Raw genomic sequence first — 23,076 nt, 5'->3', positions numbered from 1 at the left:
GTGAACCGGTGGACATGTCCGCGGCGTGGCAGACCCTAGCGGCTGCTTTACACCAACACTGCACCCGCGAATCAAACAGCTCTAGTCTTTAATTTCTTTGTTTTTCTCAAGTCGACTTTGATGCTGAAGAGGTGTATGCTCAGTGGGCGGCAACCACTAAAAATAAATATGACAATCAATCAATAAAAAGCTGCACTCAGGAGAGAGATTATGATCGCCCTTAATCAAATAGGAACAGTGATCCAATCCACAGACAGTTCACAGGCTCTTACTCACACTGTAATGTATTACCAATCCATTACATTATGTTCATCTATGGTGACATAGGAGATGTGTGCACGCAGGAATAAAGGCCACCGTAGACTACATGAGACTCGGATGATTAAATCGTTGGATTTGTTTCGCCAAAAGCATAAAAATCCAGTTTTCACAAGATTTGATCCCGGTCTTACTGTGTGACTCCAGGTCTGGATGTCTCCACAGAGATCAAATGAATTTCCATGCAGTGGGAAAGACGACAGGACTTGGATTCTATAAAGAAACTGGCAGAGCAGTTTACAATCTGAATCATCACAAGCTCCCCTCGAGCTCGAGGGGTTCCTGCACTCTTTCATCTTTCATCTGAGAATAAACGGAACCACGAAGTGTCGTCCGTGAAATCCAAGGAACACAAATGCTTGTTCATTTCGACTCATCTATGTATAGGCTGCTTGTATACTGACAAACACTCTTTATGGAGTCAAGACATCGAAATTCAAACGGATTTTACAACGACGGACCAGCAGACAAATCAGGACAGACAGGAAAACACGAACACGAGCACGAGCTAGAAAAGTAGACGAAACAACTCCAAAGAGTGAGCCGAGGCCACAGCAAAGTTGGAATTAGAGCACGTGAGTACATTATAAAAAGAGATCCAATTGTTGTCTTTTCTTTGGGGAAAATGAGCAGGCTCGAAGTGAAATGACAAACGGAGTGATTTAAAAAGTCTTCAGTGCTGAATTTTACTAACCAGTTCCTCCCAGACAGGACTGCGGTAATGGTAGACATCCTCCATAGTCCCAGAGCCCTCTGTCCGCTCCGCGGAGAAAAGAAACGAATCAGGGAAAGGTGGAGGGATTCTCAACCTGCCTCTCTGCCCTTACTCCACTCATATGCTCACTGAGTAGATGCTGTTGAAGTCGCCTTGTCCTTCCTCCACTCCCGCTGCTTGCTCCTTCCCTCCGCTCTGCAATGTGGAGGGCCGAGCCAATCAGCGCTCCATGTGATAAATGTCAAACCCGCTTCCACGCGCGCGGCGCTGGACTGTTTGTGACGGCCCGAAGGAGGGCACACGCGCGCGACTCCAGTTTGCGAGTCTGTGTGTGTGCGTGTGTGTATAGGTTCTGTGCGCGTGCACACGTGTAGGTCTCTGTGTGAGAATGTATTTTAAATGACGTCATTGATTTAGGTCTCGCCTCTGCTAATCTCATTAATGAGTCCATAGATTTTCCCAGTTTTCTCAATTTCACTCAGTTCTCGTGTCATTTGATATAAATACGATCTCAATTACTCAGTCTCTTCACTGGGGCACTCTCTAATTAAAGTATGTTGGATTTATGCTTTATTTCAAGCATAATGGATGTATTGAGAGAGTGGCTTGCAGCAGGGAGAAACTCAGGTGGGCAACGGTAATAAAATGAAACAGCCTTATTTAAGTCACATAAAATAATAAGATTAATAGTTTTTTGGAGAGAGAACTACTCTGGGTATATAAGAGCAAGAAAATGTAAGGCTGATCTTAGTGTTAGATTGTTGTGTTGCGTAAACAAAGCTACATATAGGCCTACATGTGACACAAATAAACGCAACAAGCCAGTGGCAAAATACACTGACAGGTGTCATTATTATCAAAACGGTATGTCCTCCCTGAGTGTTCTTACCTGAAGACTGTCAGTATTATTTTTAAACGTACTAGAGCTTGAGGCCACTCAGACAGAGAGCCAAGACTAGAGCTAAACGAAATCAAATATCAGAGGAAGGTAAACGTATTCATCAACATTTATTCGACTCTTTCATTCGCCAGGAAAGTATCACGGACATTTTAAGAAAAAGCACTGCGATGTTATTCACGTTGTAAATACGCCGGAACGATCGGAACACCTGTAAAAAACGGAAACTACTACGGAAGACTTTAGCCCCGGACCAACTCGTCCCCCTTTTATTATCTTCCGGCTGTTAGAAAATGAGCCGACGGATGTTCTGAAATGGGAGAGAGGCCGGTCAGGACGTAGCTTGGATAGAAGCTTGTGGACGTTGTTTTAATTGTTTCGTGTGTCAGCAGCAGAGTTGAAGTATGCACTCACAGATATTATGTAGCGGCTCGGCAGCGGTCGTCGCTTCGAGAAGAATGCGGAATATTTTGGGTGCTGTCCTGGGAAGAGACGGCTGGATGTGGAAAACACATGAGGTCAAACTCATCAACACATCCTCAGGTGATCTGCCAATTTGGAACCAAGTTGTACCATTACTGACACAGCGAACGATAAAATACTGCACATGTTTAAGCCTGTTTTCCACGTGAAACCGCTCATCTGTCACTAGCGGCTGCGTTCTGTCTGTGGGAGCTCTTATCAGTCTGACATTCCACACCTGGGCAGCATTGAAGCTGCGTGGTTGACAAAATACTGTTTTTCCAGCTACAGTATGGTCTGTCCGCTCTCTATGCAGGAGGCGCGTTCATGTGTGGCGATCGGTATAAACTATGAAACACTCGTGACATGCCATCAGCCACTTTTCGATTTCGTCACTCTAAATAGATGAAAGGTTAAAGCCAGGTGTCTCAGTAGACCATGACAGTATGTAGGTGAGAGGTTAGCCTGAAGATCACCTGGAGTAGAGTTGATTTGAATGGAATAGTAAATAATTAATTGAAATTGATATTTGATGACATCAGCAGGGCGTGTGAGGCCGTCGGCCTACATAGATCCAGTGGCGATACTTTGAACGCTACATCGTGTTTTGTTGGAGGGGAAGGAGGCAGATGAAGACAGCTACAATACCATGGAGCTGAGTGAGGAGGAGGGGGAGGTACATGTGTGACAGAACGAGGGTAATGGAAGGAGGAAGTTATTGGGAGGCTAGTGGGAGCAAGAGTAAGAAAAGGATTAAGGATCGTCTGGGAGGAGCAGAGAGTGAGGGATGAGAGGAGGATGCTAAGAGTCCCAAGACAGGACCCCTTAAGGTGGTGGTGAGGGTTGAAGGGGAAGGTGGAGGAAAGAAAATGGTTCCTTGACAACTCACAGAAATAATCAGAGCATGAGTAGATGAAGTTAAGTATGCAAGAGGCACAGTGCTGTGGTGATGATGTTAATCCTCCAGTGGAACTGTCATGTATCCCAGAATCATGGTTACAACCCAGTGGCAGTCAGGTGGGGCAGGGAAGATGTGGCCTTTGTGAAGGATGGCATGTCCTGCAGAAATATTGCTACTGGAAATGAGATGGAGTATGTGGTGATTGAAGTGTGGGCAGAGAGGAAGAAACTGGTGATGATACATTTGTATGATCCATGCAGAAAGAACTCCACAATCAAGTAGAAGGAATGTGTAGAGGAGGCATTGTGCTCTGTGGAAACTTTGATGAAATAATGTTATAGGAGAGTGACAGAGCTGATTACAATGGCCAGGTGGTGGAGGAATTGTCAGATGCACAGTTCTACTTCTAAAAGCACAGGCAGGTGCAAATTAATACCATGGTGGAGCGATAAGTGCAAACAAGCAGTAAAGGGTAGAAACAAAAGCATTAAAACACAATCATAATTCCAACCAGAAAGATCCGAGCAAGCCGGGGAACTACACCCCATTGCTTGAACATCATGTGTCTGTCAACTAGTGGAATGGATGCTTAATGAGAGGCTCATACAGTTCCTGGAAAAGAGAACCATGGCGACTGCGTGTCAAAGCGGATTTAGGAGAGGCAGGAGCACAATGAGCCCAGTTCTGTGCTTAGAGGATGAGGTCAGAGCGGCCCGGGTTAATGAAGAAACAGTGTTTTTTGATGTGGAAAAGACGTATATGTTACTGAAAGGAGGTTTGTTGATCAAGTTACTGCCAATCGGAACTGAGGGAAACATCTTCAATTGGATTATGGATTTTTTAGGTGAAAGGACCTTTCGGGTTAGAATAGGGTCTGAGCTCTTAGAAAATCACATTGTAGAAAATGGTCCACCCCAGGGCGCTGTGGTAAGCCCTGCGTTGTTATCAGGAATGATATAGGGTATATTTGAAAGTGTACGTCAGGCATGGCAAGGTCTGTGTTTGCAGATGATGGGGCTTTGTGAAAGAGGGGAGGGACTGTAGAACATATTGCTAAGACACTACAGTGGTGATTCCCAGTAACCAGACTGGGGTCAGTAGGAGAACATCAGATTATATGAGTGTGTATGCTGTCGAGTTATGTTAGCTTTAGAGGAGGCGGAAGATGTGATAGCAAGTAAAATATTCATCTGTCGTGACTCACTGTCTGCACTGTCACGCATTAAAACAGGATCAGCCAGAAATAGTCAAGACTTAGCATATGAAAGACTGTTTATGGTTAGTCAGTCAAGGCGAAGACGTAGTGCTCATGTGGGTACCGGCACAGGAATCCTGTTAGTGCAGCAGGCGGTCAGGAGACACGGTGTGGAAATTATGGTAAACTTTCAAAATCGGAGAGGAAAAGCATAGTTCAGAGGGATAAAATCCAAATCAATCCAAATGAATATTCAGGTTCCTGAAAGCAACTGTAATAGAAAAGGACAAGAATGGGCGATTAAAGCCAGAGGGAGGCAGTCATGCAGTGGAAAGGATGCCAACTGCTGTAAAACTCCAAAGAAGAAGAAGGAGAAGAAGAAGAAAGAAGAAGAAGAGTCTGTCAGTGAGCCAACACGCACAAGACCTGGACCCTGAAACTGAGACCGCTAAATGGAATTCAGCCGTTATTCATTTTATTATTTACACCTGTGCTTCTCCAACTGTGACAAGTCTAAAGCAGACTGAAGATTTTTCATTTCAGTTTTAGGACTTAAAAAATCTATTAAAAACAGCAGTAAATTTTGTCAGATAACCGAAAACATTTTTTCAGAAAAGCAGATGCTTAGCTCAAAATTCTCAAATTTAAAACTGGTTGTTACTCAAGAGGCACAAAGCAAGGCTAGTCATCAGCTAGCATACCTTATTGTTCCTGTGTAAAAGGTATCGGGCCAAGCTCTCCTGACTATCATTGGAATGGTCTGTGAAGGCTCTTCTCATGTGTTGATTTCCATTATTTTTGCAGGTGGCACAGTGAAGATTGGAGAGATCTCTTACAAGCTCAAAACTCCACAGAATCCAGAACTGGTTCCTGTCAAACACAGTATGTCACGTTCTGTTTGTGTGTGTGAGTGTTTAGAGATATCTGTACAAAATCCAATGTATGTATGCATGAAATGAAAGAAAGAGTGTCAACAGGTAAAACAAACATTCCTCAAACTGTATTTTGTTTGGATTCACCAGTTTCAGACTCTCTACCTCAGACAGTCGCTCAGCACCTGCGATGGATTATGCAGAAAGACCTTTTGGGTCAGGATGTGTTTCTTATTGGTCCCCCAGGACCCCTGAGACGATCCATAGCTATGCAGTATCTTGTGAGTACACACACGCGCACACACACACGCACACACATGCACATGCACCCTATATGTGAATTTCTTGAAATGTTGAGAAATTAAAAAATTGGCATGAAGCTAAATTCCACCTAAACTTCTGTCACATTGTATATGTTATATTCCAGTTGTCTCTTTTGCTGAAATTTCCAGTTCCTTCTTGAAATGTAGATTTGAAATTATTTGGACAGTGTCTCCCTCTTATTTTGGATTTGAACTCTTCTCTTAACTGGACCTTTGACATCTCTTTTTATTGTTTCCGTTCATGGCGTTTATTTGCAGAATTCTCTCATATTTTTATGATTTTGCCTTGCTGTTGACCAGGAGCTGACCAAACGGGAAGTGGAGTATGTGTCTCTGTCCAGGGACACCACAGAAACAGACCTGAAACAGAGGAGAGAGATCCGCTCAGGGACAGCCTTCTACATAGACCAAGTAAATCCACTCTGTGCTCAGAGTTTGTCTTTGCATTCGTGCACTGTCAAACAAGCAGGGTTTGAAATGAACCCCAGTTTGTGCCTGTCCACATAAAACATGCTGTTTGCCTCATCAGCCATTCACTTTTTGACACAGTAATGTGATTGTTATGTGCACTCATTATACCTTCTTTGAGTGGGAATGTGCATGTCTGTCTGTCTGTGTTAACCTGGTGATAGACCTCTCCAGCATATGCCCTCCCTCTCAGTGCATGCTGGGATAGCCTCTATCACCATGTCAATTCTACCCATTTGTTTCCTACATTGGAGGCTGCAGACATCTAGAAGCAAAGATTCAAAAACAAACTCATCTCATCTTCTCAAGGAAGGATTTGCAGTACGGTATAATGAACGTGTGGACTGCAGGTAGAGCCAAATGAATGTGAGCGACACTGCACATGCATGACAAAAACAGGACGAAACAAGAATAAATCCCATTCAGACCTGCTGTGTGTCCACAACACATGAACGCACAGCAGATTCACAGCTCATGTCCAGCTTTACTGAAAGAAATTTCTAATGTTAGACGAGACAGTAGGTTTCCACAAGTCAGTACAAACATCCTCTCATTTTTCTAAATCCTTTAAATTAAATGATTAAAAGACAATTTTGGAGTCACCAGAGTCAAGTTCTGGTTAAATGTCTTTCTGGCTCTGTGGAGAGCTGATGTGGCCAATACAGAAAAGAGTAATCAGGACACAGAGCGTGTCTGATCTCAGCTCCTCTCACACAGGAAGCACTGGGCTCCAGCCACATGAAGTCAGCAGTGTCGCCCTCTCTTCCTTTCCATGCCGCTTTCTGATCGATCAAGCTACATGCAAACAGAAACCCCCACACATGATTTTCTAAGTCAAGTAACCATGGAAACCAGCAGTTCCTCGTTATCCGGGCTGCTTTCTCTGAGGAGAACTTTCTGATCTTCATCCACATCCGTCAGCCAGGTCATCGCAGCCGGTCACTGGGCTTCAAGGAGCCGGCAGTGACAAACGATGAGAAGCTGTGATCATTAACTCCGTCACGTCATTATCCACAACTAATTAGCACATGGCTTCACCAGTGTAAAAAACAAATAAGTTGCATAACAGTTTCAATCTAAACTCCATGGAAACAGGGGGAAGTTTTTCATGTTTTATTCTCACCACATTTACTCTTTGGACTTCACTCACAAACTTGGAAGAGGAAAACTCACGGCTAATTAGTTTGAGTTTCTTATAATTAGACTGAAGGTGGAGGGAGTTCACTCACTCTGAGTAAGAGCTCTTCTATGAGTGTGTATGTGTCGTGTGTATCTGCAAAGATTTCTCATGGTGCTTGAGAAGGAAGTATTCTCTGCTCACTGACAAACACGTATCTGCACCACATGAACCTGCTCGCTCCCTGCACTTCACCTCAGCCATTGCTGCTTCTGAGTGCTTTTCTAATTGAATACAAGCTAAGGGGACCTGTCTACAGTATGTGCCAGTGCAGGTTAAGCATTGGTGGCACGGTGGCACAGTGGCAACACTGTCGCCTCACAGCAAGAAGGTCCTGGGTTCGAATCTCGCTGCGGGTGTGTCCTCCACCATGCCTTTGGTGCCTGCTGCTCGAGTGGAGTTTGCATGTTCTCCCCGTGTTCACCCCCACTAAAAACATGCAAGAAGATCACCACCTGACCAATGGTGACACCGAAGATGGGTCCCCGGGCGCCGGTCTGGCTGCCCACCGCTCCTGGTCTGCCACGGAGGAAGGACGACCAGGATGGGTTAAAGGCGGAAGTTAAATTTCACCTCGTGTGCCGTGTGCCGTCGTGCCCGCATGTGTGTGTGACAAATAAAGGGGAATGTCTCCCCCCGATTCTTCTTCTTCTTCTAGTCCCGTCACCCTGCTGATGGGGCAGCTCCATTTAGCTTCAGCAGATTCTTCTAGTTTGATATAAGAAGTCAGCTGTGTTTTCCATGCACTGACACCACCAAGCGTACTCTCACAAGCAAATTAGAGCGACATATTTTACAGTTTCTACAGTTGATTCTGCTGTTCTGCTTTAGTACGTTAGGAGTATGGAGCCAAAGAGTGGACGCATGTTGACAGTCACATAGGCTTGGTTCCAAACACTGAAAAAGAAGGTGAACTGGACTTTAACACTTTTGCCAAAGAATCATGGCAGTGTCCTGGTCCAGAGTCTTGGAAGCTGTCTGTGAGTGATTCATTGTTTCCTGTCTGTCTGTCTGTCACAGTTTTGTATCTACCAAGCTGCTTGATGCACTTTGTTCCTACAACAAGGAGAACCAACCAACCCCTTCAACTCCCAGAGGCTAATTTGTCTCTCTTTCTCATCAAAATGAAAACTGGTGTCCATTGTTTCCATGGAAACAGCTCATGAATATGTGAGGGTCTGAGGACAGAGGGTGTCGCTTGCTGCACAGATTGTAAAGCCCCCTGAGGCGAATTTGTGATATTGGGCGATATAAATAAACTTGACCTGACTTGAATAGATACAGCGTTGTTAATGATGCTAATAGGTGTGAAAAGCTTATTTCTGGTCTCCTCGAATCTCATGCACATTTGTGCCATCTGATGAAGCGTGTGTCTGCGTGAGCTGGCATGTGCAGGTTTATTAGTCGCCGTACTGGATAAAACTTGGAGAAGATGCTTTTTGTATGTGTTAATACGTTCCTGTGGGTGCGAGCAGCGAGCATGCGAACACATTACAGCGTCTGACATTTAAAGTATTTTGTGTGAGGGATTGAAGTTGTGTGGGTGCAAATTAGCAAGTTTGGTATTGTAGGAGGTGTGTGTTTGTGTGCTAACTAGAACATCCAAGTATTCCTCAGGGCTCTGTGCTGATTTGGAGCCCTATATTCAGACTTAACGTGTCAGTCCCTGTGCTTACTCTTCCTCCCCTCCCTTCCTTCCAGTTTTGGTCTTTCTAGTTCTCTAGTTTTTTTCCCTTTCCCCTTTCAGTCCCCCCCCCCCCCCCCCCCCAAGTACATATGAAGGAGTCACATGGATGCAGTCACATGCTTGTTGTATTTTTGACATCTCCAGTCACCTCTCTCCAGTTACCAGGCTCTTATGTAAGGCAGCTTACCTCAAACCCACACCGAACATATGACTCTGTTACAGTAATGAAAAGCTTGCCACCTCCACTAAAGCTGAATGTGAACTGAAATCAGTATATAGCCAGCTGATGATTAGCCTCTGTGGCCAGTTCTTTTTCAAAAATGGATTCGCTGGATGCATTTTCTGGCCAGTATGTTGGTCTAATCTAGCAAGTGAGCAGAAATGTAAAAAAAAACAAAAGAAAACATTCAAACAATCAAAAATATGTGTACATATTAATGATGATCAAAAATAAGTAATCGAATGTAGACAAATCTAATCAAAGGAGGGTCGGGGGGGGGGGAGTATGTGGTGGACACTTAAAAACAAGGCCTTTCTGTGCTTCCCCGTGTCTCACCATCCTGCGTCACTTACATTTCTAACAATTATCTGATTACAGTGTTTGTGCTGAAAATGGATCAGGAGTTAAATATAGAGCATCTGGTTCTCACTATAGTTTTATGGCTCTGCTTCCCACACAACCTGCCACGTATTTACATGTTAACCTAATTATATGGCCACTTGCTCTGCGGTCCACCCAGACAGCTAAAGTTTCCTGCCTTTTGACGTCACGCGTGCTTTTTGATGCAGAAATGTGCGTTTACACACACACACACACACACACACATACACACATGCTGTGTAAACTAAACTGAGTAGAACGAAGTTTTTTTTAAATCCCACAGTTGGTGGTAGAAAATAGGCCTTCCAAAAACAGTTGAGACTGTTTTGAAGCTTGGTGTGGAGTAGTTTGCTGAACGTTCGAACACAATAAACTGAGGACATCCTCAGGAAAGGCTTTATGGCAAGCTCATATTGTCATTAGATCATGGGCAGTAAGAGCTGATGCACAGTCAGATTTCTCTTTGTATAAATGCTTTTAGCGCTGCTAACATTTGCACGGGGTCAGAAGTCGCGCGGGACAATGCAGCAGCAGATTTGACCTGAGGTTGAACTGATTGCAGTGGTTTTAGCCATTTCCTGATGCCAACGTCTTCCCCCGCATCTCTAATTGTTTCTGCAGTATTGATTGAATTCACTGAGTAGTCCTGACTACTTGACTTATGTGTTTTGCCCACAGTGTGCTGTAAGGGCAGCAACACAAGGTCGAGTCCTGGTCCTGGAGGGGCTCGAGAAGGCGGAGAGAAATGTTCTGCCTGTCCTCAACAACCTGCTGGAGAACAGAGAGATGCAGCTGGAGGACGGACGCTTCCTGATGTCAGCTGAGCGTTACGACAAGCTGCTGCAGGTCAGAGCAGCACACTAGCCTGCATGAATCAAACACCTCTGGAGCTTTGAAGGTCTTTATGATTTAAAGGTTTCTCTCTCCTGGTTGATAATTAAACATAATGCTAATTCATTTGAAGAAGACGACGGCTAAGGGTGACGGACTTTGTATCTGGGTGTTATCCAGTAACCATGGTTTGCATTTAAGAAAATGATTATTTTCCACGATCATGGCTGTTGTTTATGAGGCCATATCTATCTGAATCTTCACACTTAAGCAGTGACTTTTCACACTACTCCTACTGTGCTCCTGTCGCGTTTAAAAAAAAAAGGCTCTTACCATAAATACAGTGTGACATGTGACATTCAGAGTCTGTACACGTTACATGTGGCTGCGCTCCTGGAGCATTTTGCATAAATGGTTACATTTAATATAAAATGTGTAAAATGAAGGAATTTGCTAAGTTCTAGGCTGTAGAAAAGGACAGGAGTGTTTTTATACCTTGGTGCATTGCAGGAGCACACCAAAGAGGAGCTCGACAGCTGGAAGATTGTCCGTGTCAGCGAGGACTTTCGTGTCATTGCTCTCGGTCTTCCTGTCCCCAAGTACAAGGGCAACCCGTTGGATCCTCCTCTCCGCTCTCGCTTCCAGGCCAGAGACATCTATTACCTGCCGTTCAAGGTTAGTCCAGGAATTAATGGATTATCGACAATCCAAATGTCCCACTGCTGGAATGTTTCAATTCAGTTGCACAGGTTCGAAATGTCCAGCCCTGTCGCCGTTCTCATCTCAGTGTCTTTTCAGGACCAGTTGGAGCTGCTGTACACAGCAGGACCAAACATTGCTGCAGAAAGGTAACTTAAAAGTAAACACTTACCAAAGCTTTGACCTTTTCAAATAGCTTTTGCAGTTGTCGAAGTCTCCGTAGTTCTTCACTTGCAATATTCTGTTGTATCCTGTATGTCAGAGTGTCCCAGCTGCTGTCACTGGGCACTACGCTGTGCTCGCAGGAATCATCCAACCTTGGCCTTCCTGACTTCCCTGTGGACAGCCTGCTTCCTGCCGTCCACGTGTTGGTGAGAATTCAGGCACCCTAAATTTTCCTTACTGTTCCCAAGAGAGTGAGAAAGAAAAGATGACTGTATATTCTGTGTTGTTTGCAGAACACCTTCCCCATGCTGTCCTCCCAGCAGCTAGTCCAGAGACTTTATCCCTACCCGAGCATCCTGGGCAAGGATGGGTGTAGGGCCGTGGAGGGTGTGCTCAGTGTAAGTCAGGATGTGAACCCTCAGTCAGAATGGTCCTGTCATCTGTATGTTGTTATAGTCTGAACATAAGATGCATCATTCAAAGTTATTCATTTTGGCCTGCACACATTCTGTGGCACTCTTTTGTAGAGATTTGAACTTTTGGACAGTCGTCGTCAGCCAGCTCCCAGCGCCATTGTGAACGTGTCCATGGCAAAGGATCTCGAGGGCCATGCAGATGTCACATTACGTGCTGTAGACAAGGACGTCACCTTTCAGGTACCAGTCGCACTGCAAGCCTTAAACCAACCATGCAGACCATTTACACTGAAATACAAGGGCTGTGTTGGGCGATGGGGTGATTTATTCTGATCATTGATTGAGGCTCCAAGGACATAAAGCACTAGTCCTGCTGCAGGTCACTGTTAAAGATGCCCTATGTAGTTTTCTTTGATTTTAAATTCTGCATTGTTTACATGCACGTTGCATCGTGCAGTACGTGCGTGTGTGTGCGTGTGTGTGTGTGTGTATGCTTATAATCAGGCAATCAAGATAATGTGGCTCTATGAGTGGGACTTCTTATTCTTCATCTAAAAACATGTTTGCATCAGTCAGTGAGTCATACATTTTGCAGAGATGACCATTGTCCCATGGTAGACCACACACACACACACACACACACACACACACACACACACACACACACACACACACACATATGCCCACACAGACAGACAGACAGACAGACAGACAGACAGACCCTCTGTGGAGTCTTTGAAGGGAACATGTTTATCAGTCCTTAACTCTTCTTGGATGAAAAGCTAACAGTGGTTGTGAATGAGTCACAGTGTGGGGTTTGGAGAAGAGAACTATTTCAGACTTCTAAGACGACTGGTGCTGAGCTTCCAGCCAAAGAAATGATATCACTTTTATTAACTCTTTGAAGTTGTATTTTCTTTATGTGGGAGTACGGTTCTGGCTTCTGATGTGCAGTGCTGTATGGATTGTTTGATAACACCATGTTTTTGGAGCATACAGTATATTTTATTCCCAGCTGTGTGTCAGCGACGCCAGTGCATCTGTGAATCAGGATTTCTTTAAAGGAATGTTCTTCCACAACCTTTAGAGAATGATGAAGCTTGGTTGCTCTTTCATGGCTGCGTCTTGTCTCCATCAAATGTAAGGTTCCAGCAGGCAGCAAGGAGCTGCGTCCACCCAGCAGTAGCTCGACCTTCATCAGTACACCAAGCCACTCCCAGCTGATTGCTGAGATGATGCAGTCACACATGGCTAAGGACATATGTCTCATAGGAGCCAAGGTAAATAACCCCTAATGTACAGTATACACACTTACAGCACACACGGTGAGTCTTTGGTCTTAATGAGAATATTTTTGTATTTTCTAGGGTTGTGGCAAGTCAGTGATTGCCAGAGAGTTTGCTGAGATGCTGGGTTACAGCATAGAGCCAGTCATGCTCTACCAGGTAAAGAAAAACGTGTCTTTGACAGATTCCACTAGTTTTTGTTTTTTTTGTTTTTTTTTGTTTTACATGTGGAGCAATCTGCATGCATTATCTGTGCAAACACTACAGAACATGTGTTGAAATGGTGTTTAATCACCAAATACAACATTAACTTTTTATGTCAAAGCCCCTAAATAATTAGACAATGATGTCTTTGACCAACTGTCAACCGTCACCCACGTTCCAATTAATATTTCAGGATTTCTTTTCATCCTTTTTTATCGTTATGTGAACAGTTCACACTTTCAGGATTTGTTTTATATTTATGTGCAGCCATCAAGAGTTATAGCTGTGTCACTTGTTTGTTGGACATTCGTCTATCCTGTCAGGGAAAGCATATCGCTGTCAGAGACTCGCACAGTTTTTGACATTAAGGAGGTTTTTATTGAGGAGGGGGAAGCAAATTGCACAGAGTAGGGAAGGAGAAGTTTCAAGCATTTCAAGAACATGCTCTTACCAGGATTTTCTTCACTTGCGTCACACTTTTTAAACACAAGCATATGTAGCAAAAGTCATGGCTTTATTCACATGATTCTCTGCCCCACTTATTACATAATCAGTTAATTACTTGGTTAATTGCTTCCAGACAATTAAAAATAATGATGAAATATGTTGCAATAGCCACAATCTAAGTTAGATCTCTTGAGTTTGGATGAGCTCTGTTACTCGAGTAAGGGACAGGGTTAGGCAAGTCGTGGTTATTGTAGGAACGTTCAGGAAATGAATGTAAGTCAAAACAACGTACGTGTGTGTTTGTGCGTGTGTGCGTAATTCTGTGGAATCTAGTCAGCCTGGTGGTGATTATGCAGGAAACGGGTGTAATGAAGCCGTATGTATTAATGCAACATGTTTCAGCTATTTTTAGCGGGCTGAGGTCAGGAGTGACTTGTGCTGTGGGAGTTGTGGAATCCTTTGCCGCGCAATTCATCTTATCGGCTCTGAAAATCCCATTTTTGGAAAACAAAGTGCCATATAAAGCTAGCATGGAATATAAATATATTATTTGTTGGTATGTGTCCTTTAATGGAAAAAAAATCTTATATTAACAAAACCATATCCCTCTTTTGTAATCAAAAATGAACAATATTCCTCAAAAATGTAAAGGCGGAATGCATAGGATTCAGAACTTGTCCCTCCTCCCCGGCCCATCAACACCAGAAGTGCGTGCTTGATGCGTGCCTATGATCCGGCACCTGGTTGCTTGACCCTGAGTGCTGTTATTGGCAGGGGGCTACACACCCACTTCACAAAAGTTGACGCCCAGGAATGTCCTGAACACAAAATAAGAAAGTACAGGCAGAGAGCAGGGTCCATACAGTAAGTGATGATATACAGTGATCATTTGACTTATTTTAAGTTTAAGTAACTGACCTCAGGGGGCTGGAGGGGAAGTATATCATATTATCATACGCAGAACGTGTTACACACCCAGTATGATGCAGATATTTTTCAAGGAATAAGGAGGCAGACAGGTAGGAATATTTGCATCTCCCCACTATCATACAGAATCTTACATTGATGTACATTGCAGGTGCACACAGTCACAGCAGCGCACATCTGGAAGTCCATGTAGCCTGACTCATTTTGTCTTGTTTAAATTTGCTGTAAATCACCTCAGCACGGTTTCTCCTGCATCAATGTGTGTGCTGCATTTTACTACTCTGGATGTTTAAGATTGAGCCAATTCTAACTACTTTATGTACTGCTGGGTAGTTATGAGCTCAGACCAGACCTGTTTTCAGCTTTGTGATGATCCATTTTCCAGTTAATCCAAGAGGGTTTTTAAATAGTTTATTTAGCTCAAGAAGTCGGAGAATTGTCCCAATCCATAAAGGAACACTTGATCTTTCAGTTTATCTGAAAAGTTGGCGATGCATGATTTTCACTGGCCAGGAGGGATATGAAAAACTTAAATCTGAAAAGTAACTAGTAACTAGAGCTGTCAGACAAATGTAGTGGAGTAAAAAGTAAAAAATATTTGCTTCTCAGATGAAGTGGTGTAGAAGTAAAAAGTTTTATAAAATGGAAATGCTCAAGTGCAAATTGAATTTGTACTTAAGTTCAGTACTTAGACTACGCTTTAGGAGATCTGCTGGCTTTGCAGCTCATGTTGGGGAGAAAAGGAAGAAATCAACGTGAAATAGTTCATTTTTTGGGACTGTGAACTGAACCTTGTGCTAGCTGATTTAGCATGAACTTACACAGCAGTTACATAAGTTAGATAGTGAAGATGACAGTCTTGCTCCACACGCGTTTCCCCAGAACGGAAATGGGCGATTAGCTGTTACCTGGAAAGGAGATCTATCAAATTTCCCAGCAGGGCCAGATCAGTGGAGAAAACATGCAAATCTATGGGATGGTTCCAAGAAAATTCCAGCTCACTTTATCCAGTTCTACTGTGTGGTAAAAAAAAAAAAACTAGCACACTGAATCACTTCCTGTGTTGCTCTTAATCTCTTATTATACACCACTTCACTTCCAGGACATGACAGCCAGGGACCTTCTCCAGCAGAGGTACACTCTCCCTAATGGAGACACAGCATGGAGGCCGTCTCCACTGGTCACTGCTGCCATTGAGGGCAAGCTGCTGCTTCTGGACGGTATCCACAGGGTCAACCTGGGAACCCTGACTGTGCTCTCTAGGTACTTCAGTTTGCTAAAAATCTACGCTCTCCTTGATTAACAGGAATGCTCTGTGGATATCATCATTTGTATATCTTCTGTATTCTGTATTGTCTTCTCGTAGCTCTCCACCACTGCTCTGCTGGGAGCTGACGCTGTAAATGGCCAATAGAGACAAACACACACACACACACACACACACACACACACTACGACTCAGCTCATTCCACTGTGTTTTGTGTCCCAGGTTACTTCATGACAGAGAGTTAGATCTGTATGATGGGACCAGGCTGCTGAGGTGGGACAGATACCAGACACTGAAGGAACAGCTAGACTTCAGTGACCAGCAACTGCAAGAGAGGTATACACACACACACACACACAGGTCGGCACATAGAGGCTTATGTGTGGGGAAAGGTCTGGCGTATTTTAGTTCAAACCTTCATTACAAATGAAAACAGTCACATAAACGAAGAGGAGAGTGACGCATGCTGTGTGTTTGTGTTGAATCTCATGTCTCCCCTCTGGATTGGTGTTTCATATCATCGAAGTTACTGTGAGCCTCCTGTTAGGGAGGGAGTCCTGCCAGGTGTTCAGACAGAAAATAGCCCAAAGTTAAAAGACTGCTTGGGTCTGCAGTGGTGTGAAGAAAATATGAAATGTGGCTTAGGAAGGCCAGTTTCAGGAACAGATTCCAGAGTTTGAAGGCTTATTAGGCACCAAAACACTGCACAGGGCTTTCTAAAGCTATGAGACAACTCTTGACATTTTGTTTTAAAGCTTGGTGTTAATTTATTGTATGTGAATGGCAGTTGTTGGTCTTGGCCTTAGCTGTTCCCCTGTGTTTGACTCATGAAGTATGTGTATGTGTGTGTGTGTGTGTACATGCACATTTGCGTGTGTATGTCTCAAAATCCCAGCTAGCCTGGCAGGAAGGATGTTTGTGGTGGGGCGTCCAGGCTGAAATAAACCCACTTCCTCTTCCTCCACTCCTGTGGCTCAGACAAAATGCGTGTGTGTGTCCACCAGGATATATGGGTTAGAGGTCTGCACGGGACTCGTTCCGCCCAGATGCATCGTGCCGTTCCTGCTGAGATTCTGATCACTCTGCGTGTGACAGTGGTTCCTATTGAAAACCTTTCTTCCCACACATGCTAATGCTCCACAGAGCAGGTCCTGTGCGTGGCTCTTCGCTTTGCACTGGCCCTCAGAGCAGTCCAAAGTAAAATAGTGAGCACACACAAGAGTTTTCCAGTCCTTGTGGACTTCACATTTCCATCAGAAATACAGTTATTTAATCCACTGCATCTGTCCTCAGAGGGTGGCAGGAGATGAAGACTTGTGTTGGTTCTTACAGCCAACATCAAAGAAATTGGTTGCTTTGCTCGTCAGGTTACCTTCCACATCTTTGCATAGCAACGGCAGAAAGTAAGGCGGGTGGGATGGTCTCTTAGGCGGCGAATGGTCACCAAGCTGGAAATAGTGGTGTGTTACATAGTGACATAGAGAAGTAACAGAAGAAAAGGCTACTGACAAAGAATTTCAGTCAGATCAGGAGCAGTGTTTTCTGTGGGAGAGTTTGTAGGTGTCTTGCATGCACAAAAAAGCTATACAACACACTAAAGGAAAGGGAAAACGTGTCAATAATGGTGAAGACAATGATGATTTAGCGCCTGCGTCCACCCACGTTAGACTAAATATATCCTGTTGCAGTGTGGGTGTCTTTGTGGGGTGATAGAAATGGACTGTGCTGTCCTGTTGAATCAGAGGACTCCGTAGCCAGCTGTCAAAAGTCATGCTTTTGTCCCTGACACAGATTGTGTGGGACATGCACACACACAGACACACTCACACACACACACACATCCGCGACAAACGCTCCATGCACCTGCACTCTACATCTTCCTAAACATGGCTGAACAGATGTTCCGTTGTATGTATCTTCCACTCCTAGTGTGTAAGCGTCATCCATCGTGTGTGTGTTTTCAGGTCAATCCTCCCCATCCATCCGTCCTTCAGGGTGCTGGCCCTGGCAGAGCCCCCTGTTGTGGCTGCCAGTACAAGCAGCAGCAGCAGTAGAGGTCAGCAGTGGTTGAGCCCAGAGCTGCTCACTATGTTCCTCTACCACACAGTCAGCCCCCTGGCCAAAGCCGAGGAGATGGGCCTCATACAGGGACTGGTGAGACACACGAACATGCACCTCCATACCTCCTGAAGAATGGTTTTCTTGCAGTGGTTACTGTTTTGTGTTCAGTTAAAACATTTGTGAACAATCCAGGATGATTTTAGTGCAGTCATTATTCTGATGAGCTGATCAGATCAAAACTAAATACACTGAAATTGTGCTTTTTACAACCTTTTTACAACAACTTGCTATTTTACATTGGCAATATAAGAACTAAGGACTCTCTCCAGGAACACACAGGCCTGGACAACAGTGTGGAAGTGTTATGTTGGCTTTGACTCATTTAAACAAAGGAATTTGAACAAGGTTACATTTTACAGGAGGCACGAATACAGAAATTCAGCTAGCTAGCTACAGTTTCTAATAAATAAGTGTTCACTGTGTCGGTGGTCTTACCATCACCTGTTATTTGCTTCCCTGCTATTGATTTTACCATCTTTATTTCTTGCCTGAGAGCTTTTTGAACGGTTGTAAATTAGAGAGACATGAAAGCTTTAAACGTGAGACACTGCTCTGCCCCGCACTGCCTTTGAAGTGTGACTGATACTCAGAGACGAGGGAAGGGACTCTTGCCAGCATCTATACGGAGTTTAACAGTGTGGGGCTGTGACATGAGAAACAGGTTCATTTGGTATGTATTCCCAGCGCTCATTGAGAGTAAGAAAAATGAGAGGATGCGATGATAGAGCTCGGCAACTGTTTCTCCAAATAAACTGTGACTTGGCAGTGATACTGGAAGGTGTGATGTTAAACAACGTGCAGGCCTCACACACACACTTTCACACAAAGTGAAAGACGACCTTGTTTGGCCGTTCACTGCGGCCTCGGGCCTGTTGACGCTCAGCACAAACAGACTTTCCGTTAAGTTAGTTGTGGTGCTGAATGCGGTGAAGCTTCCGAGCAGCGTTTTAATGCGTCCACACCAGCAACTGAAGCAGCTGAAGACATCATGTTCTCAGGTTGTCCGTCCATCCGTCCCACTCTCATCAACGCGATAATCTCAGGAACGCCTGCAGAGAATTTCATTACATCTGGCAAAAACATCCACTCGGACTCAATGATGAACTGAATTTGGTGGTGCAAAGGTCAAAGGTCACTGTGACCTCACTGTGGCCTCACTGTGGCCATAGCTATGGCGTGATGGCAATCCAAAAGGTTAAAGGTGACCTTCACTGTGACATCATGATGTTCTACAAAAACCTTTTTCTGGCCTGTGATGGAGCAGATTGGTCACTGCCCGCGGGCAGCTCACACACATAACACTGTCTCTCTCTCTCACACACACACTTTCCCCTCTCCCTTCCATTTGCCCAGAGAAATTAATAAGCCTCGGCATTATCCCTCTTTCCTTCACCGTTTCTAAATTGAGGCCATCAGTGAGTTTGGGCGTAACATTTTCCTCTGTTAAATAGTATGTTGTTGCTTGCTTTGATGGTCACATGAACTGCATAATTCTGTTTCTTCTTTCTGATATTCATTTTGCTTCGTTGAATGGAAAACGTTCATGAAAATGCAAATAATCCTTGTTGAAGATATTGTTGGGTTTAAGAAGCTGTAGATACTTTATCTGGTAGAAAAATGTGTTAATTGTATGTTGTGTAATTATTAAGCCTAGTGGAAGGGGCTGCCTTCGGCCCTGGGTCAGTCAGTCTTGGTTTGGTTACAGAGGAGGACTGTGAGATAGAACCCCACAACATGGCCATTATTCAACACAGGAACAGAGGGAGAGATTTTGACCATGTTTCACATTTGGTCAGATACTGAACTGGTGTCCACCTTGAAACTGGTCACTGTATAGATCTTCTGTGCTGCCGGGTTGAAGGTCTGTGAGAAACATCCGTGTTTTACAATGTGTAGCTTCTGTGCAGCAGCAGCATCCATATTTGAATCGTTGTAGTCCAACAAAAGCTCACTGGTTTTCCTGATACTGAGCTTCAGCTGATGGTTGTTCCACCATGTGATGAAGCTCTCCATCAGTCCTCTGTCCTCCTCACTGGAAATGATTCACTGGAATCATGCATGTCAACATAGTCAGAGCTCCCATTTCACCAATAAATACACTAAATACCTTTTATTGAATTCATTCAAAGTCTTCACTTTGTATATTACATGAGACTGGACGCACATGGATGGAAACTGTAACTTGACTGGTTGGGAGAATCATACAACCAACAACAAGGTGGTAATTTTAGTTGGTTTGGGTTTTTAAAAGTTGACCTCGCTGCTCATCTTCAGGTGGTGTTGTTCACTTGTTATTTAAAGGGGGGGGGGTGAGCACTGTGGGAAATGTTACCATTACATGATGTGTATCTTAACTGCTCAACCAATAAGAAGTTACAATAAAGCATGTTACTTTAAAAGCTCTGCAAAGCAAAGCACATGCACTGCATAGATACACGTAGTTGCTAGTTTATTAGGTGGTGATTCAGCTGTAGGATCATGTTGGAGGCTGTAATTTGTGCTGAATTGTATTGCGCTACACTGACAGGTGTTTCTGTTATTTTGTCCGCCCCATTTATATCAGTGAGGGCTAAATAGCTTCTCTGTATAATATGGTACAATTCAACATCACCACAAAGCAGCTGGTGTACCTAAGAATAAACTGGAAACTGAGTGCCTGTGTCAGCTGGAAAAAAAGCAATTCTGCATTAAGAAACGGAATCTGTAACTTTGTCCTCCTCTCTCCTTCTCTGAATACCATCCTCTTCATCAGTTTACCTCTCTTTATTTTCTCCTCACTTTTTAGACTCACAATGTTCCACAAGAAGCAGCAGAGCAACTACTGCACCTCACACACAGTCTGCGCAAGACAAACGACCCCACAGTAAGTGCAAGTGTCTGTGTGTGTGTGTGTGCGCGTGTGTGTGTTTACGTGTGTGTGATCTAATTTATGCGTGTATGGTGTGTGTCTCCAGGCGCAGTCTCTGGCCTCTTCCCTCTCCACCAGGCAGCTGTTGAGGATCTGTCGCCGTCTCTCTCAGTACCCTGAGGAGAGCATCGCTCGCTCTGTCAATAAAGCTTGTCTTTCCAGGTCCACACAAATACATGCACGCACTCGTATTCCTCGTTCCTTTGAGTTCATATCTCGGTTGTGATGTACTTTACGCACTTTTAAGCGCTGTACAAACAGGGTGATCATTAATGCTGTTTGATTGACTGAGCTTGTGAATGTGTATTTCAGGTTCCTGCCCAGTCTGGCCCGTGCCTATCTAGAAAAAACCCTCGCCAACTGTTCTATAGAGGACACGCCATATCCTGATGACACTCATGACACTAGCTGTAAGTGTCAGTCAGCTATCTAGATAAGATTTATTCAACTGTTCTGTGTGTGTGTATTCCTTTTGCTGCTGTTTTGGGCTTTTTCCGGGCTTAGGTTCAGGCTTTGATGGTAGGCCAGCCACTGGATCAGCATCAGTGTTACAGGATAAATTCTGTATTGAGTTACAAGTCAGAACATTTCCTCCATTTGATTTCAGTGTGGTGTGTGTTGAAATCAATAAGCATACAAGCACATTTATGACTAAAAATTCTGGTTATTGTAGTCAGCCAAACGCTTCTCTTTACTGCAGTTGCCTGTTTTTTACTCTCTGTATCAATTGTCCACCTTTGACTATAAACAAATACAGCATAGACAACTGATTTATCTGAAAGGGAAAGTAGGATTTCAGTATCCTCAAAAGAAACCATTCAAACAAAATAGTTTCTGTGTCTTTAAAAGTAAAAATGACAGGCACAGCTTTAGCCTCAGGATATCAAGACCGCTCCTCTCATCTGGGTCGTACATGTGATCGTTATGATTAGAGGTCAAGGCTCGGAAAAAGAAGATCATTTCAGTGTGTGTGATTTTTGTTTTATTGTGAGTTTTATGAGCAGTGCATGACAGCTGGTAGCACCAATCAAATTTAATAATGCCAGTGATGGTTAAGGTTACATCACGTTTTACGTATTTTATCCTGCAGTAACCATCACTGAAGTTGCACGATTAATAATAAGTTTGCGTTACTGTGGAGTTGCTCAGTAATGAACTGCAAAAGACTATGTTAAAGATCCCCAGTGTCACACACACACACGCGCACACACACACACACACACACACACACACACACACACACACACACACACAGTGACCGCCTCCTGTATTTCTCCAGGTACAGTGAAGGACGGTGTGTTGACTATTGGCAATGTGTCTGCTCCTGTCTACAACCCCAATGAGAAAATTAAGGTTCCAGACGTGCTCTTCTATGATAATCCTCAGGTAATGACACACACAGCTCACAACTCTCTACCAGACATGCTTCTTGCATGTCACCCCAAACCAAATCTGTAACTGCAAGACAGCATTTCTCCAATCCTTGTGTGATTAGAAAAGAGAGCCAGAAAAAAATGCCATTTATTTCCAGGACATGACCCAGATTTGATCACATAAGGGCAAAAACTTGGATTAGAAACAATAAATAATAATCCGTTGTTTTTGTTTTTTCTCTCAAACTGAGAAAGATCAGCTTGTGTCCTTCACCGCACAATATTCGCAGTATTGTCCATTCAAATGAGGTCATACACCAATGAAAAGACAGCTTTCCCCCTTCAGTCTCATCCTTCTTTTTCCGTGCTGTTATTAATGTTACTCTGTCTTTGCTGCAGTATGTGACATTATTTTATTAGGAAGGATTTGACTTTTAGTTCTGGTATTAGCTGATATTTCCCAAGGCCATAGATACACTGGAGTCTCAGGGATGCTAATCTCAATCCTGGCCTGCTGGTAAAATCTGCCCCAGTACACTGTGGCCGACCTCTTACTGCTGTTTATGATGGACTTTATTGGATAAGGAAACAATCTGACTTTACATCAGCGCTGCATTATGCTGGTGTGTGTACAGCAGGAAGACACCAGTTGTTGATTTCATCGAACGGTTGCGGTTAGCTTGTAGCTGCAATCACCACTGACAATGTGCTTTTAGAATAACTCAAGCAACTGAAATGTGAATCCAGTTCTCAACAGCAGCCAGTACACTTAGACTTACTTATGTACTGCTTCTGATGTTTTGTTAGTTGTCACT

General features: G+C 43.9%; 2 protein-coding genes across 6 annotated transcripts in view; one reads left to right on the top strand and one right to left on the bottom strand.

Moving 5' to 3' along the window:
• dgkh (diacylglycerol kinase, eta) overlaps nt 1–1,195 on the bottom strand; it is a 53,067-nt gene extending 51,872 nt beyond the window's left edge. For all 3 annotated transcript variants that reach the window (XM_076746089.1, XM_076746088.1, XM_076746091.1), the window contains exon 1: nt 1,013–1,195. In XM_076746089.1, the coding sequence (XP_076602204.1) occupies nt 1,013–1,057 (45 nt within the window). In that variant the 5' untranslated portion in view covers nt 1,058–1,195. The remainder of the gene's footprint in view (nt 1–1,012) is intronic.
• Nucleotides 620–23,076, top strand: part of vwa8 (von Willebrand factor A domain containing 8) — a 66,696-nt gene continuing 44,239 nt past the window's right edge. For 2 of the 3 annotated variants that reach the window (XM_076746084.1, XM_076746086.1), the window contains exons 1-19: nt 2,203–2,474; nt 5,294–5,371; nt 5,512–5,642; nt 5,985–6,095; nt 10,296–10,463; nt 10,959–11,123; nt 11,247–11,296; nt 11,410–11,518; nt 11,606–11,710; nt 11,840–11,968; nt 12,874–13,008; nt 13,096–13,173; nt 15,695–15,855; nt 16,082–16,195; nt 17,824–18,013; nt 20,766–20,843; nt 20,935–21,050; nt 21,201–21,298; nt 22,168–22,274. In XM_076746084.1, the coding sequence (XP_076602199.1) occupies nt 2,336–2,474; nt 5,294–5,371; nt 5,512–5,642; nt 5,985–6,095; nt 10,296–10,463; nt 10,959–11,123; nt 11,247–11,296; nt 11,410–11,518; nt 11,606–11,710; nt 11,840–11,968; nt 12,874–13,008; nt 13,096–13,173; nt 15,695–15,855; nt 16,082–16,195; nt 17,824–18,013; nt 20,766–20,843; nt 20,935–21,050; nt 21,201–21,298; nt 22,168–22,274 (2,262 nt within the window). In that variant the 5' untranslated portion in view covers nt 2,203–2,335. Of the gene's footprint in view, nt 894–2,202; nt 2,475–5,293; nt 5,372–5,511; nt 5,643–5,984; nt 6,096–10,295; nt 10,464–10,958; nt 11,124–11,246; nt 11,297–11,409; nt 11,519–11,605; nt 11,711–11,839; nt 11,969–12,873; nt 13,009–13,095; nt 13,174–15,694; nt 15,856–16,081; nt 16,196–17,823; nt 18,014–20,765; nt 20,844–20,934; nt 21,051–21,200; nt 21,299–22,167; nt 22,275–23,076 lie in introns of those variants that run through there. The other variant, XM_076746085.1, reaches the window with a different exon arrangement.

This window comes from Chaetodon auriga, chromosome 13 (genome assembly GCF_051107435.1).
Source record: "Chaetodon auriga isolate fChaAug3 chromosome 13, fChaAug3.hap1, whole genome shotgun sequence".
Taxonomy (NCBI): Eukaryota; Metazoa; Chordata; class Actinopteri; order Chaetodontiformes; family Chaetodontidae; genus Chaetodon; species Chaetodon auriga.
Note: the sequence above shows the minus strand (reverse complement) of the source record. Positions and strands in the feature narration are given on the sequence as shown.